General features: G+C 42.6%; 1 protein-coding gene across 2 annotated transcripts; it reads right to left on the reverse strand.

Moving 5' to 3' along the window:
- Nucleotides 1–10,334: 10,334 nt before the first annotated feature.
- Nucleotides 10,335–19,649, reverse strand: foxl3 (forkhead box L3). 2 transcript variants are annotated; one of them, XR_006314772.1, is made up of 4 exons: nt 19,175–19,649; nt 18,918–19,086; nt 17,827–18,348; nt 10,335–10,371 (listed from the first exon to the last, which is right to left on the reverse strand). XR_006314772.1 is itself a non-coding variant. In XM_043711351.1 (3 exons), the coding sequence occupies exons 1-3, from the start codon at nt 19,279–19,281 to the stop codon at nt 17,965–17,967; spliced, it is 660 nt and encodes a 219-aa protein (XP_043567286.1). In that variant the 5' UTR covers nt 19,282–19,649; the 3' UTR covers nt 12,859–17,964. The 2 variants fall into 2 exon arrangements, 1 of the variants encoding a protein (XP_043567286.1); XM_043711351.1 differs by lacking the exon at nt 10,335–10,371 and having other exon boundaries at nt 12,859–18,348.
- Between the last annotated feature and the right edge of the window lie 810 nt (nt 19,650–20,459).

Here is a 20,459-nt window from a genome sequence, read left to right on the forward strand (position 1 = left end):
TGTTTGACATAATGCTGTGGTCAGTTGAGAAGATACTCAGGAGTTATATTGTGTATTTCCTGACTAACTATTTGCTAAATTTTATCAGAGTCCTTTGAATTTTCCAACTTAAATGCATACTTTTGGAAGGTTCTGTGTGAAGGAGAACTGCCTATTGGAATCTTCCATTTCCTGAGAAATTTCACTGAACCTTGCTATGATGCATTATGAGTAGGATCCACATGTGTAACTACCAGCTTTGCTTCAATAATGACTATCCAAGCATTGGACAATCGAGGCCATTTTTTAAAAAAAATATGGTCAGAAAGTTTTTTGAATCAGTGATGTAGGTGCATCAATTCCATCAAAGCAGTCGAGTGCCTGGCCTGGCTGGACTCCTGTAATGGATAGAATATTTATACTGCTGAGTTTACAACAGACCAGAAAGCCATTCACTTTCATTTTACCTTCAGCAGAGAAGGATCAGAAATTCAGTTCAGAAGGGTGAACAGAGTGCCCCAGCAGGAGAAGGAATCTTTTACTTCACGGGAATGACTCACCTTAACTGAGCCCTCTAGTTTGTGAAGCTTCCAAGCGAGAAACGTTGGATAGAAATCTTTCAAGATGTTGGAAATGGAAATGTTCAGGTAACAGAATTGTGAAAGGTCCCCAATCAGATTGGGAAAGGAATCCTGAAATAGTCTCTGCAGCCCAAGGAAGAGAAATTAGGAAGAGGTGAGCATATACAAACTTGATGTTGAGAGAGAAGTGACATTTATTTGGACCTTCATGCCTGTAAACAAATAGTGTTGGGAAACAGGGTGAGTCTTTGTTTTGCTGTTAGTGGCAAGATCTTTCTAACTTATACACAAAACTTTGTTTATTTCTTTTGTGTAATAAGTGCATGTTCTATTGTTAATGAACATCTGCAGCTTCATGTGAATATGTTCCAGTAATTTACCAACTAGATAACCAACTGCAAAAATTAAACATATGATCAATCAAGCCAGATTTTATTCTGTTGCTTGACTTGTCCACTATTACCATCAGCTGGGATCATAACAAAGTATGAGCTCTTGCAGGATTGACACTCATTGAATTTAAGAAGGACCTACATCTCTTTTAAAGGAGCAAGTATGTGGAAGTTCTGAACATAAGACAGGAATGAAGTTGGTGTGAGGTTTATTGCATGGATTTGAATTTCAAAATGGCATAGATTGTTACCAAACACATTTCAACGAGTATCAGACGTAATAGTAGATTATTTAAAATGTTTACGGACATGACTGAATAAGCTTACACTGAGAGAGTTAACAGGTAAATTAAAAATGGAAATAAAAACAGCATCACAGAAGGACGATATGTTTAAAGTAATTACCCAACATTTGAAATTAAATGGAGCAAAATGTAAAATTGAACTGTCAGTACTAGAATTAACTATAATTTACTTTGCAACTAAGAGACTGAGTTGGACAGAAAGAAAAACCAAGAGCAATGGAAAGGGAATGGAATTACAAAAGTTTGGACTTCAAATAGGCGAGCAATAAATTAGGCAGCATGACCTGGAGAGGGAAACTCCTGGAGTAAAGAAAGAAAGGAGTACAGTAGCTCAGGTGATGACTCTGATTCCAATGATGAATTTGATTGAAGTAGATGTCTAATTTTAGTGTCTGAAGCTGAACAGGTCAAAGATAAAAGCTGTTTCACTTCATTGAAAGGGTAGCTGGACAGATCAAGTGACTAAAAAATGCTGGGACGTTAATGTTCCAGAGTCTTTTGACAGGTATAGCTCTGAAGGCGTATGACAGTTTGTCAGAAGATCAATCTGCAGCCTACGAAACTGTGAAAAAAAGCAATTTTCAATGCTTATGAGCTTGTCTGTGAATTTTATCAAATGCAATTTAGGACTTTATGGAAGAAATCAGTCAGTTGTAAAATTTGCAAGAGAAAAAGAAATACTGTGGAAAATAAAGGCCAAAAGAACATCAGACATTGGAAATCAGAAAAAAAAAATAAATCGCTGGAAAAGCTCAGCAGGTCTGGCAGCAGCTGTGGAGAGAAATCAAAGTTTTCTTATTTATTCGTTCACAGGATGAGGGTGTCACTGGATAGGCAGCATTTATTGCCTGCCCCTAATTGCCCAGAGGGCAATTAAGAATCAACCATGTTGCTATGTGTCTGGAGCCACACGTAGGCCAGACCAGGTAAGGATAGCGGTTTGCTTCCCTGAAGGGCATTAGTGAATCAGATGGGTTTTTCCCCAACAATTGATTCTCAGTCATCATTAGACTCTTTAATTCCACATATTTATTGAATTCGAATTCCACCGCCTGCCATCCCCAGGACATTACCTGCGTCTCTGGATTAATATCCAGTGATAGGACCACTAGGCCATCACCTCCCCATAACATTTCAGGTCTGGTGACCCTTCCTCAGAACTATTAGAAATATTGTGAGATCAGTGGTTTTGATCACCAAAGTCAGGGGGAAAAAAAATTATTAATCTCAGGGAAGTCATGAATATGAAAGAATTAAGAAATGGAATTCCATTAAATATTGAAACCTTATCAGATGGGCATAAATGTCAAAGATCTGAGTAACTGCAGTTCTGACAGATACCAATGATATCTCAGAATGGATAGTCACATGTTAACGGAAGCCTTGGCCATCAATTAAGCCTGTGCCTTTAGTTCAGGGGTTGCTACCTGATGAAGAAACAGCGCTCCGAAAGATAGTGCTTCCAAATAACCCTGTTGGACTATAACCTGGTGTTGTGTAATTTTTAACTCTTTTTGAATGGTGACTTGATCACAAGGACGGGCCAAGTTCAAACTGGCAATAGGAAAATCCAAGATATCGGGAAACACAGAATTAGCCGGGAGGAGAGTGAAAATAATGGAAGGAAAGCCCTCGATCAGTTGTTTGCTGGGAGGATGGGATTCTTCTGATAAATGAACTAGGTTAGGGATGATTGGCCTACCTCATCCAGATCTGTTCCATGTTTTTTATTCACTCTTTCAATTACTGACTGACCTTTTCAGTTTGCAGCAATTTGTGATTTAATTTTAATAGTGCTCAGTGAGCAGGAAAGCTCTGTACGGATGTGCTTTGATCCATTAAATATATACCTTTCATAAAAAATTTCATTGCCATTTAGCCAAATCAACTTGAATGTGTATATTTCTGAGTAATTAATTTTTCCCTTTAGAACAGATGCCAGGGAATTTGATGAACCCAGCCCACCTCTGCTTTTTCCTGTCACTGAATGGGGCAGATTTTTATCTTGCATTCTCCCCCAATGTTTCAGGATTAGAAGGATGGAAAGAATTGGTATCAGCAAAACACTTCCTATTGGAAGAACAGCTCACCCCTTCTGACTTCCCAATGTCTCTGGGTGGCTCGTGTACTCTTGAGTTGGTGTATTTTATTCAGGGTCTATGATAGACGCTGGGAACCCAATGTAATTTTAGCACTCACTGGCTCAGAGTGGACTTCTATGAACCACAGCTCCACACAACTTGCCCTCAAAATTCTAGCTGGCCTTCTGCCTGACCATCATTCATTGCACACTGTATAGTGGCCTGTACCTTTAAGATGAAACCCACTAATCTTCGTCTGTCAGCAGACAAGCTGGACTGGATGACTAGAAGATCAAGTTCGATATCCAGTGATGAGTGAAATTAAACTGTTACAGTCCTTCCATCAGCTCAAGGAAATAATTATGTGAAAGGTACAATATGCAAGTGTAAAAATAGAAGTATATGTACTGATGGAACATTGTTATGGAATGTTGTCAGTGGCATGTTGGGGCTTGGACGGGCTTAGTCCCATGAGAACCTTTATTTTGATAAGCAGTTTCTAATCTGTCACGAGCATGGCCACATTAGTGTGCAGCAAGAAAACTGTCCATACATGTGGCCAATGCATGTTATAGGGTGGAATTCATCCTGGACACAGTGCAGTTTGAGATCTATCATCTCAATGAGGGGTGACCTTATAGAGGTTTACAAAATTATGAGGGGCATGGATAGGATAAATAGACAAAGTCGTTTCCCTGGGCCGGGGGAGTCCAGAACTAGAGGGCATAGGTTTAAGGTGAGAGGGGAAAGATATAAAAGAGGCCTAAGGGGCAACCTTTTTCACGCAGAGGGTGATGCGTGTATGGAATAAGCTGCCAGAGGAAGTGGTGGAGGCTGATATAGTTACAAGATTTAAAAGGCATTTGGATGGGTATATGAATAGGAAGGGTTTAGAAGGATATGGGCCAAGTGCTGGCAGGCGGGACTAGATTGGGTTGATATCTGGTCGGCGTGGACAGGTTGGACTGAAGGGTCTGTTTCCGTGCTGTACATCTCTATAACTCTATGAACGCAAAATGTACGGCACTCCCTTGGCATTGCACCAGTGTCAGCCTTGATTTTCTGCTCAAATCTCAAGGAGCAGAATCTGAGACTGTGATCTATCCTCTGAACCATGAATGGTAGCATAAAACCTGCCTTTGGATTGTGCTGAGTGAAAGGGTTAAACTGCATTATAAATGCAATTTCTCTCATTGTTCTATGGTGCTGGGACCTCTTGTTCTGGGTGGTGGAGGAGGAAAGGGGTCTTTCATTTCTTTTGGGCAACACGACCATGTGAAGTTCCTTTGTGTGGCATTTTAATGCAGTTGTTAGCTTATTTATTTTCAAAAAGAACAGTGACTCAATGCCTCTCAAAGGAATTTAATGTGAGCTGATTAACCAGTGTGTTACAGATGAAGCTCAAAGGCCTTTGATGTCTCAAAATGAACATGTACTGTAATTCCTTCTCTCCAGTGAACCATGGTGAGTATACATATAAATGGGTCTAAGTGTGCCAAGTGTCCTTCAATGTGTAAGATGTATATATGCAAGCTTTTGTGTTTCCTTTCAGTCATTGTTATCAGGACAGCCAAAAGAGCAAGCAGCCAAGTTTTACAGAGTGTGATTCCTGCCGCCTGTGGCTAACAAGAATGTTACTTCAGCTCATAGCAAACACTTCAATTAAATGTCTTTTTTTTCGACATTATGCAGTGAAGTAACGTGGCATTAAATTCTGTGGAGAGATTTGTGATTGTACCTTTAGCTTTATGGAATAAAGTTCTAACTCCTCTGCTTTGCACTATAGTCCTTTAACAATGGTTAATGGGGTTACTGTAAAAGGTCCAGTGACTCCCCATTGTCAGTGGGTTGGAGCCAATGCGGAGTGTTGGTGTTTAGAATTCCATTGGATGTATAGATGCTGTGATTTTGCTCAGTCACCCTGCAGGACTGGGGAAACATTTGAAATAAGCTGCTCCTCTTGTGAGTTTTGCTTGTGTTATATTGCCTTCCGGAGGAAATGGAAGAGAATGCATGATGGTAATTTATCCCTGATTTTGTTCTAGCATGGCACCAAAATGGACTTTTCCCATTGCTTGTTAAAACCATACGAGCAGAAGTAGACCGTTCACCCAGCGGAATTTGATTCAACATTCAATAAGACCATGACTGATCTGATTAACCCCAACTGCACTTTCCTGCCTTTCCCCCAATACTCTTGATTCTCTTACTGATTAAAAATCTGTCTTTTTCAGAGTTGAAAACCTCAGCCTCACAGGCTGCTGTAAAGAATTCCACAGATTCATCACCCTCTGAGGGAAGAAATTCATCCTTATCTCTGTCCTAACTGGGAAACTTATTATTCTGAGATTATGCCCATTGGGCTTAAACCCTTCCACAAGGAGAAACAACCGATAGCATCTACCCTGTTAAGTTCCCTAAGGTTAGAGTCATAGAGTCATAGAGATGTACAGCATGGAAACAGACCCTTCGGTCCAACCTGTCCATTCCGACCAGATATCCCAACCCAATCTAGTCCCACCTGCCAGCACCCAGCCCATATTCCTCCAAACCCTTCCTATTCATATAGCCATCCAAATGCTTCTTAAATGTTGCAATTGTACCAGCCTCCACCACTTCCTCTGGCAGCTCACTCCACACATGCACCACCCTCTGTGTGAAAAAGGTTGCCTCTCCAGGTCTCCTCTACATCCTTTTCCTCCCACCCCAAACCCAGGCCCTCCAGCTCCCGACTCCCCCGACCCCAGGGAAAAGACCCCGCCCACCTATCCTATCCATGCCCCCCATAAATTCGCAATCCTCTCTAAGGTCACCCCTCAGTCTCCGACGCTCCAGGGAAAACAGCCCCAGCCTGTTCAGCCTCTCCCTATAGCCCAAACCCTCCAACCCTGGCAACACCCCTGCAAATCCCCTCCGAACCCCCTCAAGTCCCACAACATCCCTCCGACAGGAAGGAGACCAGAATTGTACGCAATATTCCAAGTGGCCTAACCAATGGCCTGTACAGCCGCAACATAACCTCCCAACTCCTGTACTCAATACTCTGACCAATAAAGGAAAGCATACCAAACGCCGTCTTCACTATCCTATCTACCTGCGACTCCACTTTCAAGGAGCTATGAACCTGCACTCCAGGGTCTCTTTATTCAGAGACTGTTCAGTAAAGAAGTTTAGTGATCAAGGTGATTATAACAGTCTGTCAGACTGGGCGCGATAGTCATACAGCATGGAAATAGACCCTTCCGTCCAACCATACCAAACATAATCCAAAATAACCTAGTCCCACCTGCTTGCTCCTGGCCCATTTTCATCTAATCCTTTCCTATTCATGTACTTACCCAAATGTTTTTTAAACAGTGTAATTGTATCCATATCCACCACTTCCTCAGCAAGTTCATTCTAACCATCCTCTTAAAAAAAAATTTGCCTGTCATGTCTTTCAGTCTCTCTCCTCTCACCTTAATGTGCTTCCTTGTCCCAGACCACAAACAGCATACTGCTCAAGACTCTAAATTCTTTGAAAATTTTTTTAAGATTTCAAAAAGTGTCTTGGTTATGTTACTTTGAAATTCATTGAATATGCATCTTCTTTGTCATTAGTAGAGTCAGAGATGTATAGCACAGAAACAGACCCTTCGGTCCAACCTGTCCATGCTGACCAGTTATCCCAACCCCAATCTAGTCCCACCTGCCAGCACCCAGCCCATATCCCTCCAAACCCTTCCAATTCATATACCCATCCAGATGCCTTTTAAATGTTGCAATTGTACCAGCCTCCACCACTTCCTCTGGCAGCTCATTCCACTCACACAGAGGATGGTATGTGTAAGTATAAAAGTTGCCCCTCAGATCTCTTTTATATCTTTCCCCTCTCACCCTAAACCTATGCCCTCTAGTTCTAGACTCCCCTACCCCAGGGAAAAGACTGTCTATTTATCCTATCCATGCCCTTCAAGATTTTATAGGTTGCCTTAAATTCTTTGAAATTCCGATGAATGCAAGTCCACCAAATTCAACCTTTCCTCATAACACAATCCGTCCATACCCTTGATCAATTTAAGGTTAATTTCTCTGGACTGCCTCCACTGCCAGTAAAGCTTTCCTTAGATAAGGAGACGAAAATCTTCACAGTATTCCAGCTCTGGTCTAACTTAGGGCCTTGTGAAGCTTTAGCAAAAACTCCTTATTTTTATACTCCATTTCTTTTGGAATAAAGGCCAATGTTCCATTTGCCTTCCCTATTACCTGCTGAAATCAGATACTAGCTTTTTGTGATTCTTAGACAAAGCCTCCCAAACCCCTCTGTACTGCAGATTTCTACAAGTCTTCCTCCATTGTGCTGTGCTACTCTTCCCACCAAAGTGCCTAACCTCACATTTCCCCATCTTATACTCCATCTGCCAGGTTTTACCCACTTTATATCATTCTGTAGTTTCTTTGTGTCATCCTCATTGCTTGCCTTCCTATCTACATTTTTGTTGCCAAACTTAGTGAAAATGCATTACTCCCCTCATCCAAGTTGTTCATAAATATTGTAAATGATTGTGTTTCAAGCACTGATCCCTATTCTACTCTATTAATTACAGGTTGCCAGCCTAAAAATGAGCGCCCCACCCCCATCCCAAATCTTTGTCTTCAACTTGTTAGGCAATCCGCTATCCGTGCTAACATACTACTCCCAACAACATGGGGTCTCATCGCATTGAGTAATCTAATGTGCAGTATCTTATCTTGGACTTGCTCTTGATATTCTCATGTTCTAACCTTGAATTAACTTAAGATGTGCCTCCAAGATCATGAAATGATCATGTTGAAGAATCAGCTGAAAACATTCTACATGTAATTTCTGAAATGTTTTGTATGTTTTGCAAACAAGTTTTGCAATCGGTTGGTAAAATAATGCCGAATTATTTAAGCTTCATTCCAATGTTTGCTGAGGTTATTTGTTATGACATGCCAGTGTCGGACTGGGGTGGACAAAGTCAAAAGCCACACAATACCAGGTTATATTCCAGCAGTGGTACTTGAAATTACAAGCTTTCGGAGCGCTGCTGCTTCATCATGTCATCTGGTCTGAATGCACTGTCTGCTCATAGGGTTTTAACATTCTCAACCAGATTTAAGGTTATGGTGTGTATTGACGACAGCTAAGATTGCCCACCTATTTATCATTCTCTGTGAGGGTTTTTGCCAGAATTATACAACTTGATATGATGAGACTGTCACAATCTTTCTTGATTCTTGCTGATGATGTTTAGAGTTGGGCATAGCTCCATTTTCAGTCAGTAATTGAACATTTTTTCACATTTCTGTAATTTGAGATGAGAATCCTACCTCCAGACTTTTGTTGTGATGCTCTGACTATTTTCCCAAGAAAATTAAAACACAACAGTGCAGTCCTTATTTTTAGACTAATAATCCCTGCTGAATTGCTGTAAATGTTTCTGAAAGTTTCTTGTTCCTTTACGGTCGAGCGACTTCATTTCAAAAGACACAAGGGATCCCAATCAATGTTTGGGTATTTCCTGTCCATTGATTCCCCAGTGGTGCCTTCTGTACGTTTTCCTCGAGTAAACATTGTTATATGAAAACATACCAAAGAGAAATGGAATTGGTTCCACATGGATATAAATAAGTTCCTCTGGAACGAAAGCTGCATTCTCCCACGATCATAATTCATGAAGATGAGCAAGATATTTTCTCCAGTGTACATGTTCTTAATCAAGGAAAGACGTTTCCCTCTACAGCACCGTTGTAAAGTTCAAGTAATTATGTCCTTTATACATATAGATACAAATATTCTTCACAGCGGAAAAATTGAAAAGATCTTGCCCTTGCTATAAGCCTTTGATGAGATGAGTGAACGGTCAGTTTTACAAAATGAATCTTTGTTATGGGAAATATCTTCTGAATGAATTTTGCATGAAGGAGAAAAATAGTTTTAAGAAAGTGTGGGCTGGTGTGAGTGCATGCTAGGTACTTCAGCTTCTGAAGGCTACTTAAAAGTTCAAGCCTGATAAACACTGTCTCTAGAGCGACGACGTTGCAACATGAGTTGTAACTATAAAGGGGAAAGGGTGAATGGCCAAACAGATGTATATATTTCACACAAAGGACAGTCAATATTCACAGCTAACCACTCAAGGCGTTGACTAGCATCAATAATCTTGAGCTGGAGTTTAGTGAGAAGATCGCCAGAAGGATTTAAGTAGGAACAGTGTCCTCTGTTTTGAGTTGTGTGGTCATCCACAATAAGACTGAAATGGCATGTTGAGCTGTAAGGACTTTGGAGATCAAGTCATTGAGTGTATTTAAGACAGAGATGGATAGATTCTTGATTAGAGAGAGGGGATTAAGGGTTATGGGGAGAAGGCAGGAGAATGGGTTTGAGAAACATATCAGTCATGATTGAATAGCTGAGTCTATGGACCGAATGGCCTAATTCTGCTCCTATATCGATGGTCTTATGGTCTCTTCTGGACTGTACATTCCTCTCAAAAAGCTACGAACCAGAGGTCTGTGGAGCTAATTGTGTGGCAATTTGATCTCAACATTGTCACATTAATTGTCACTGACTGTGAAATTTAATTATATGAGTCTGCTTTCTCTTTGTGAACAATTCCATTCAGTTTGAGTCTGTCAGGCACATATCAGATAGCCAGCCATATCAGGGCCCATTCAAGTCATTGATATGTATACAAGGCCTGTTAACTTGTAATGTAGACCTTTAGTGTAAACTAAATTTGGAAAATTTTAAGGAAGAACAAATTGGTTGCTCTATATCATTCAAGCCCTCAGGATGTTTCAAAGCACATAGCAGACAATGAGACAGTTTTGTGTAGTCTGTGTTGATGCATAGGAAACACGACAGCCAATGTGCAAGCAGCAAGTTCCCACAAACAGGAATGAAATACATTACCAGCTTGGCTCAGGGATAATTGAATTGAATTAGGTTTATTGTCACATGTACTCCTGAGTATAGTGAAAAGTTTACAAGTCGCTACTTATGGCACCATCTTAGGCATGAAGGTATCTAGGTACAAAGCAGAAAAATAAAGAAAACAAAATTAAAAAGTTAAACATTACAGTCCTTCTTAATAAAAAAAAAGAAAAACAAAGAAACAGAGTTAACAGCTCAACTTCACAGCCCATAAGCGCCTGGCCATGCGGGGATTGAGGGGCTCACAAAGGGTCAACATCACCCCCACTCCAGGCTCAATCTCGGCCCCTCTGGCCACCTCGGGCTGTCTGCTCCTGCTCTTGCCATTGGCCACCCTGGGATAAATATTGGTCAAAATACAGGGAATATTCTTCTGCTGTTCTTTAAATGGATTCAATCTTTTATATCCACCTGGAAGGGCAGTGACCATTCAGTGGCTGTTCAGCACACTCTCACTACTGCACTGACATATCAGCCTGGATTCCGTGTTCAGACTGGGGCCTGAACATGTGAGTCTTAACTGAGAGAGTCTTCCTGTCAAGTTAACAATTGCAGGCAATAAAATGTTAAAGATACTGTCATTTAAAAATTCTCAATGCATTTCCATAGACAAATTATTATACTTTGATACTTAGATCTGTTCTTTCCAAACATTTTTCCACGGTGACCCTACTTCAAGTTTTGAAAACAGTTGTGAGCACCAGGTTGGGGAGTTGGGTGAGGGTCCTTAGAGCATATGGAAGTGGGGTAAGCATTGGACATTACTGCCTTGGAGCTTATGATCCGACTTATAATCCTGACCCCTATCTTTAAATACATAGAGAGTATTTAAAATTACCATTTTAAAATAGAATGTGTGGCACTTTGATTCATTTCAGCAAAGGTGTAGCAATGAAATAAATAAAAAGAAAATATGGATAACAATCCAAATTATTATTGATTTTAGTCTACTTTTTACAATTTCTGGCAAAAGACTCCAGGATGGTGAAAGGATGAGAAACGTTCTCCATGCAGTGTAACGAGACAGTGCAGAGTGTACTGCCTGAAAAGCTGATGGAAGCAGATTCGGCAGTAACTTTCAAAGGGGCATTAGATATATATTGCAAAGGAAAGGGTTGCAGGTTGTGCAGCATGGGCATTGGTGTGATTAATAGGCTGGCAATTTCAAAGAGCTGGTACAGGAATAATGGGCTGACTGGCTCCTTTTCATTGTGAACTTTATTTTTTAAATTAATGATTGTCAACTTTTAAGGATGAACCTTTGCAATATGAAAGACTTGACACCTGGAGGAAGAATACCTCATCTTCTGCCTTCGGACCCTCCAACCACAAGGGATTAATATGGATTTCACCAGTTTCCTAATTTCCCCTCCCCCCACCTTATTTCAGATCCAACCTTCCAACTCGGCACCACCCTCATGACCTGTTCAACCGGTCCACCTTCCTTCCCATCCATCTGCTCCACCCTTGTCTCTGACCTATCACCATTACCCACACCTTCATCTACCTATTGCACTGTCAGCTACCTTCCACCCCCAGTCTCACCACCCTTCCTTTTATCTCTTTCATATACCCATCCAAATACTTCTTAAATGTTGCAATTGTACCAGCCTCCACCACTTCCTCTGGCAGCTCATTCCATACACGTACCACCCTTTGTGTGCAAAAGTTGCCCCTTAGGTCTCTTTTATATCTTTCCCCTCTCACCCTAAACCTATGCCCTCTAATTCTAGACTCCCCGACCCCAGGGGAAAGACTTTGTCTATTTATTCTCTCCATGCCCCTCATAATTTTGTAAACCTCTATAAGGTGACTCCTCGGCCTCCGATGCTCAAGGGAAAACAGCCCCAGCCTGTTCAGCCTCTCCCTATAGCTCAAGTCCTCCAACCCTGGCAACATCCTTGTAAATCTTTTCTGAACCCTTTCAAGTTTCACAACCTCTTTCTAAGAGGGAGGAGATCAGAATTGCATGCAATATTCCAACAGTGGCCTAACCAATGTCCTGTACAGCCACAAAATGACCTCCCAACTCCTGTACTCAATACTCTGACCAATAAAGGAAAGCATACCAAACACCTTCTTCATTATCCTATCTACCTGCGACTCCACTTTCAAGGAGATATGTACCTGCACTCCAAGGTCTCTTTGTTCAGCAACCCCCCCAGGACCTTACCATTAAGAGTATAAGTCCTGCTAAGATTTGCTTTCCCAAAATACAGCACCTTGCATTTATCTGAATTAAATTCCATCTGCCACTTCTCAGCCCATTGGCCCATCTGGTCAAGATCCTGTTGCAATCTGAGGTAACCTTCTTCGCTGTCCACTACACCTCCAATTTTGGTGTCATCTGCAAACTTACTAACTATACCACTTATGCTCGCATCCAAATCATTTATATAAATGACAAAAGGTAGTGGACCCAGCACCGATCCTTGTGGTACTCCACTGGTCACAGACCTCCAGTCTGAAAAACACCCTTCCACCACCACCCGCTGTCTTCTACCTTTGAGCCAGTTCTGTATCCAAATGAGGACCTGTTGTGCTTTTCCAGCACCACACTCTCGACTCTGATCTCCAGCATCTGCAATCCTCACTTTCTCCTTGCATTTTTATAGCACCTTTCATGACCTCAGAGTCCCCCAAGGCAATGTACATTTAATGAATGTCAACAATTTGTTTCCTTAGTGTGCAGAACATGGAATTCAAATATCTCCATACTGAGACTGCTTGCTTTCCCCAAGTAGACAGCACAGAGGCTACAAGCTGTTTCAAACGATACATCGAGGACCTTGCAAATGGATATTGTTGTGAAATTCTGTGGGCATCCCTTCTATAACAAGAACTTCAAACAGTTGCCCATGATTTTGAAAAGTAATGTCAATGCTGGGCTCTTGCAAATGTGTGAATTTTTTAGATGTGGACCTGCAAAATACAGCTTAAGACCCCATTCCCAAAGCCATGATCCCATCCCAAAACTAGCATTCATCTGTAGGATAAAAGGATAATAATTTACAATAAGCTGAGGTTGGAATGTTAAAGATTCCCATTTCAAAGAAATCAACAAGAATGAAGCCAGACTGAAAGATTGGGCCTTTTACTGTACTGTTACCTCCCACAGTCCAAAGATGTGTAGATTAAGTGGATTGGCCATGCTAAATTGCTCACAGTGTCCAGGGATGTACAGGTGAAATAGTTATGGGATATGCAAGGTTAAAGGAATGGGGTGGGTCTAGGTGGGATGCTCTTTGGACGGTTGGTGTGAACTTGATGGGCTGAATGGCCTGCTTCCACACTGTAGGGATTTTATGATTCTATGAAGATTATCAGAGTGATCTAATGGAGAATTTCAAGCTGAGCTGTACAAGATATGTTATGACCCATAATCCACAGAGGACATTGATCATCATTAGAGAGGGACAACTGCTTATGTATAGCTTGTGGAGGGTAACAACTCCACAAGGATAGGGCAAGGTGAGGAGACAGGCTTCCATGCACTCTCATAGTCTGAATGGTGACTGAACCTGTACTGTTAACATTACATTTCTAATTATCTAGCTAACTGAACTCTCCGTATGGGGCAACTTTGGAGAGATGCTTCCATTTGCAGGAGAACCTAAAAATAAGGGTCAACAACACAGTGCAGTGACTAAATCCAGAGAAATAAGAGCTGTATCATTCACTGTGTGCTCAGTGTAGAATTCACTCCCACAAGATGTTTTGTGGCAAGTAACTTAAACATTTTCCAAAAACAAACTAAAAGAGTACATCAGAGAAAAGGGAATAGAAAGAAACATGCAAAGATTGAACTATATCTCATTTGGAAACATTAGGTTATAACACCGTGGATCCAAGTTCCATTCGAAGACCTGAGTATCCTGTTTACGCCTGTACTTCAGGACATTACTGAGGAAGGGTTGCAGTATTTGCAGGGCTGTCATTTGGATGAGATGCTAAACAGAGACCCCATTTGCCTTCTCAGTTGGATGCAACAGATCTGGCGACATTGTTTTGAAGAGTTCTCCTGGCCTACACTTACCTCTTCATGGATATCACCGAAGCAGATTATCTGCTTATTATCACATTGATGCTTGCGACACATAAATCGGTTACTGCTGCTTTCTACATTATAGCAGTGGTACACTTCAGAAATATTTCTTTGGCTGTGAAGTGTCTTGGACCCTCATATGGTTGTGCATGGTCCCGTGGAAATGCAAGTGTTTGTTTTGGTTGAATAGGAGAAAGCTCCAGTTGAAAGACATGCTCAAACCTACTCCACCACTCAATACAATGATGGCTCAATACCATATAATCATTTGCCCCATATCCCTTAATGTCTTTAAAATGTAGAAACATATCTATTGTTTAATACATTCATTGATAGAGAATTCCACAAATTCACTACCTTTAAGTGAAGGAACTTTTCCTATTTTCATTCCTAAATGGTCCACCACATATCCTGACCCTGGTTTGAGACTCCTCAAGGTGGGAAAACATTCCTCATGCATCTAGTCTGTCCAGCCTTATTAAAGTTTTATATATTTCAATCAGTTCCCCTCTCATCCTTCTAAACTCTGGTGAATACAGTTGATCCCATCTCTCCTTATAGGACAGTCCTGCCATCCTGGTATCAGCCTAGTGAAACTCTGCTGCACTCCCTCTATGGCAAGTATATCCTTTGTTAGGCTGAATGGGCTGTTTGTCTGCTGTACATTCTATGTTACTCAATGTAATTATGCAGGAATTAATTGATATCTCAATGGCAGAAAAAGAGTGTGTTAGTTAGGGGAAATGTAAAGTAATAGGATAGGAAAATGGGTTACCCTTTGGAGGGTAGGTGTGGACTTGTTGTACCAAAGGGTCTATTTCCACACTGTAGGGATTCTATGATAATCTATGATAACACTGGACAGGTCTTACCTTCTACAAGCTAAAGAGATGGCAGATTCGACTAATTGCTAACTTCAGGTACAGATAGCAGACGGTTAGCCTCCAGTAACTTGGAGGATTGTTTAAGGGTCATGTTTCCTTCGATATGTGGGAGTTACGGGTTTATAAGCAACAATCTACATGGCCCTATCCCAATCTATCCCGGAAATGTGGCCGGTAAGGAGTATTTCCCTTCCAGCTGCCTCAGTGGTGCATTCCTTGAGGAGATGGGGACTGAGACTGGATGCAGCATTAATTGCCAACCACTGATGTGAATCATGGACTGTATCTTTGGGTTGAGTGTACGTGACTGTCAACATCCAAATACATTGCACTATGCTGAACAGAACTTCAATTCTGATTAAAAGAGATTGAAATGAACATTACAATACACTTGACACATTGATGTCTTAGAACACAATGCCATTTCACAATTTCTTTTTAAGATCCTCCTTGATTGTCTCCCAGCTTGTTCAGAATCTTCTTTCTGTCTTTTTTTTATTCTGGGAGAGTTTCTTTTAACAAATGTAACCAGTTTGAAGCCTCTCATCACCATGCCATCCTTAACTTTGGATCCTGCTGTGCAGCTTTTATAGTCAGACCACTTACCAAGCTCCTGAAACTCCTTCGGGGACAGTCTGATTAGATTCAGGGAGCTAGGTAAATGGAATGTGTTGTTTGCGCCTTGATGAATTTGAGCAATTGTAGACAGACACACCAACAGATTCAAGAACAGGTTCTTCCCTGCTGTTAGACTGCTGAATGGACCTCTCTAATTTCACATCTAATGCTGATCTTGCTTCTGTGTACTGCCTGTACGGTTGTAATACTGTATGCCTCACTCTATCTAAGCACCCTATGATCTATTTGTCCTTGTGTGTTATGATCTGCCTGTACTACATGCAAAACAATTTTTTTTACTCTACTTAGGTACATGTGACAAACAGCAAATCCAATCCAATCAAATGCAGCCTGCCAATCAAATACAACCACCACAACCCACACTCCACAACCACCTGATGAAGGGGCAGCGTTTCGATAGTGCTTCCAATTAAACCTGTTGGATATAACCTGGTGTTGTGTGATTTTTAACTTTGGACACCCCAGTCCAACACCGGCATCTCCAAATCATACAAATTGTGGCGGTGAACAGCCCAATGCCTGGGCATACCCCTCCCGGGCATTTCAAACAGCACCAGTTTTGCCCCGCGAGCGAATAGAAGCAGGGAGAACACCGAAGTTGATTTGTGATGGTTTGCGAACGGGTCCAGCGACAGCGAAATAAACAGCTTCCCGAGATCTCATTACATTTCCCGACAAATTAAGAGAGTGGAATTGGCCGGGGTCCCCAAAATGTAATCAGCGAGGCTGCAGATCACTGCACTTGTGAATTTAAAAGGTAATTTTAGTTAAGACGCCTTAAGCTGGGAAAAGGATTTCTCATTTCACACACCCGTGTCACAGTTCCCCCCCCCCCCCTTGCATCTACCGAAGTTGCCTATTACTTACAGACTTTAATTAACTACTTTGCGTTAGTTTTCATGTTGTTTAATTTTGTTTTATTTTAAATGTTGGATTAATTTATGTTGAAATTCCCGGAGACTGCCTTTCTCAACAACATTGTTAATGGAAATCCGATGACCCAGAACAATTACTGACCTTCGACACTCGCTTGGGGGGGAATGCATTACTAATGTTAATATCAGTGATCGATCAAAAGATACACAGTTATTTCATTGTAATTACACTGGGGACATTATTGTGCTGGAGAGGAGTTGACGGGGAGCTCCACAGATTTAAATAAGGTCAGCTGTCGTTTCGAGTCGCTCACTTATTAAATGCCTGTCATGTTAAATGTCTCACACGTTAGGTTACATTGAAAAACAAATATCCACACACACAAAAACACAGCACTCACACCAACGATAAACGAGTGCCAGTTGGAAAAGGCACGGAAATCGGATGTAATTTGAAAATATAAAGTTGGAGTCCCATGCTAAACAAACTCGGTAATATTATGTCAGTCAATGATCCGGCCGCACTGGACTTAGTTGTACAAGTTGGTTGATGTGTTGGGAAGGTTTCTAATGATCAGCGTGAAGTAAATGACCTTTAGCTAACTTTGGCGAGAATATTCTCCCATAGCCATAAGAAATGGAACTCGCTTTCTCGGTGACCCCCCCCCCCCCCCCCAAACTCTGGCGAGAGTTTCTGAATTTCAAAGAAATAACAGTAACCGGGTACCCGGCCAGACTCGCCTTCATCGAGAACACTTTATTGCCTTAATACACAGGTCATTCTCATCACAATGTGGGCTATCAGAAATGTGAAGGAACAGCAATCCCCTCACCTCGTCCCCTTCCCATCTCCACAATCTCAACTCAATGAACCAACCTAATTCACTATGTCGCTGTTTAAGCGTGCTGGGGAGGAAATGTGGCATGTGCAAAGTGGCCTCTTTTTTTATATTTAGCATGCGTTTTAAACCCTCCCTGGGCTTAATGATTGGAATGATAGGGCTGGCTGGAGTTCATATTTGGGGTTTAAAATACCTGGCCGAGGAATAGACACACACACACACACACACAGACACAGACCGAGCCACATAATGTTTCACATTACAACTGAACGCTGGGTACAGAAGAGGGAAGGGGTCCCGTCCAGTAACGGCCTGACCCTTGCTCAGGTGCGGAGGCTTGGAGACCAGGGCTGGCTCTTCCCTCGGAGAGTGACTTTCCCTTTTGCTGAGCGGTCAGGAGTTCACTTGGTGCAGAGCTGGGGGTTGATGAGGTGCCGCTCCTGCAGCAGTGACAGGCTGTTACTGCCCTGGTCTCGGAGGCTCGGGAACGGGTCCGGGGCGGATAGGATGTAATCGATGCTGAACTTGATCTCAGACTCGGTTTTGTAGGGGTGTTGGGGTGAGTCCTGTTGGAGTAATTTCCCCGATGGCCCTGGCCCGGGGGACTGCAGCTCTCCCCCACTGTCACACTGATAGCTCGGCAAGCGTTTGACTGGCGCCGCCTTCCTCCTTCGCCGCCGCCGCCGGTAATTGCCGTTCTCAAACAAATCCAGCATTGACTCGCAACCCGAGGCAAAGGTCCAATAATTCCCCTTGCCTTTCTCCTTCCCTTCGGACCTCGGCACCTGGGAGGGGGAGGGGGGGGGGGGGGGGGGTTGGGGGTTGAAATGTAGAGACCCAGAGGTTCATTTAATCGAGGCGAGTGCAAACCCGAAACTGTACAAATTGAGACTAATAAATATTCATTTCCAATTCCAACAGGGAATTTAACAAGAACTCCGTAACGCACAGGAGGGAACGCAGCACCGAACTCGGTCAAAGATACTTCTCCAAAGTGCAATCCCTTAGTAATCTCTAAACCAAAACCGCTCAATATTGCAAAGCAACAAATGGGGACAGAGTTATAGAAAGAGGGCTGGGGGAAATAATGAACTAAACAAAAAAAAGAAGTTCTGCTGAGCTTTTCCAGCAGTTTCTGGTTTACAGCATCCTGAATTTCTTACGGGTTTTACTGTGAAACTTGCTCCGCTCCTGCAAGGTGAGCCCAAGCTGAGCTGAAAAGCCCCATATTCAGGAGCGTGATTCGAACACCTTTCTGCTCCCCCACCCCACCCCCAAAATAAAACCCCTCGCAATCCTTTATGTTTAAGGGTGAGCTCGGGCCCCAGAGAGTCTGAGGCTGAGGACTGCTCACCTTAACAAAGCAGCTGTTCAGGGACAGGTTATGCCGGATCGAGTTCTGCCAAGCTCTCTGGTTCGCTCTGTAGTAGGGGAATGTTGCCATGATAAACTCATAGATGCCGGACAGGGTGAGTCTATGGTCAGGGCTCTGTTGGATGGCCATGGCTATAAGGGCGATGTAACTGTAAAAAGGCAACAATATTGGGTTGACCGAACCGGTACACATGCAACCAACCCCTCCCCAGTGGATCTCACTCACTGCTCGTTTACCTGTAGGCAGGTCTACATATCTTCTTCTCTTCCTCAGAACTACAGGGCGGGTAATCATCTCCATCGTAATTAAAGCAGTTATAAGGATACTGGGAATTGTCAAACATTGCCAATCTAGGGGAGTTCCTAACAAACCAAGTCCAGACTCCAGGAGTTAGTGGCCAGGATCCTCACGTGAACCGGTCCCTTTGCTGCATCGGTGGGAAATGGTCCCTGTTTTAAATCGCTCTTCAGACACAAGTCTGTTGGGAGACTCCCTCCCTATCTACTAGTTAATCTGACTATAAGACTGGTAATAACTGATTAAATTGGTTAATTCTCGCGTGAACCTTTGAACTCGGTGTGTTCAACCAGTAGCTAGGCTCGGTGTGGGTGGTCTAACTGATATACCATAATATCTCAACAAACACTAAACAGCAGCCAACTGCACCCCATATTAGCATGCAACGTAGTAATTTAGTTGTCTTTTCTCCCCCGTCTCTTACTCTTTGTTTTCGCTTTATGAAAGGCATAGACTCTGCACGCTTCACAAATATATATTTACACCAACAAACAGCCATCTCTCTGTCAACAGGCAGTCCCAGACTGTACTGCCAGTGGACCCTGATGCAATCTGCAATGCAAGATAATGGACACAAATTGCATTTCCGTGACTAAACTTGCGTTCAAAGCCGTGGAACAGAGAATTTCAGTGATTTCTGACAAATAGGGCAACTTGAAAGGGAAACAGCCGGAGGGCAAGCTTACTGCCTGTGTGGCCTTTGATCAATATGTGGAATTAAAGTAAACGCCAGCAGATAAGCGGTGAATACTGCTCCTGCTGCCTTGACAGTGCCCAAGCAAACTTGGAGCGGGGAAGGAAGGCTATTCGGCCCACTGCCTGTCTCCTGGCTCCTTGTCAGGGGTTTCTCCATCTCTGGGCGATGTATGACCCTCTTCTATCTCTGACAGATCTTGGTAGCGTCCGTCTCGTTCAGCAACACGAAAGAGTTCCTCGCCCTACACCCAATCGAAACACTTGGAAGCTGGGCCCGAAATAAGATTCAGCCCTCCCCTCCAAGGCCATTCTTGATCTTCCTGGCGTGAGGCTGAATTTCGGTGGTATTTTGCCTGAACGCCCAGTCTCCTAATGAAAGGGAGGTCAGGCCGCCTGGCTCGGTCTCTGTCCTAAACAAAACCTCAGCTGGATGCCCGATCTGTCCCGAGGTTGTGCCAGGAAACTTGACTTGTTACCTGCTTCGACCTGATTCCTCGGATTCACTTAGCGCCACAGTCAGAATTCCTC

Source organism: Chiloscyllium plagiosum, chromosome 21, assembly GCF_004010195.1.
Source record: "Chiloscyllium plagiosum isolate BGI_BamShark_2017 chromosome 21, ASM401019v2, whole genome shotgun sequence".
Classification (NCBI taxonomy): domain Eukaryota; kingdom Metazoa; phylum Chordata; class Chondrichthyes; order Orectolobiformes; family Hemiscylliidae; genus Chiloscyllium; species Chiloscyllium plagiosum.

Excerpts from the sequence above, each read along its gene's own strand:
- foxl3 (XM_043711351.1), bottom strand. The coding sequence starts at position 19,281 with ATGTTTGACAATTCCCAGTATCCTTATAACTGCTTTAATTACGATGGA. Across the intron at positions 19,087-19,174 it reads ATATGTAGACCTGCCTACAG|TTACATCGCCCTTATAGCCA; the intron begins GTAAACGAGCAG and ends GCCTTTTTACAG. Across the intron at positions 18,349-18,917 it reads TGAACAGCTGCTTTGTTAAG|GTGCCGAGGTCCGAAGGGAA; the intron begins GTGAGCAGTCCT and ends TCCCCCTCCCAG.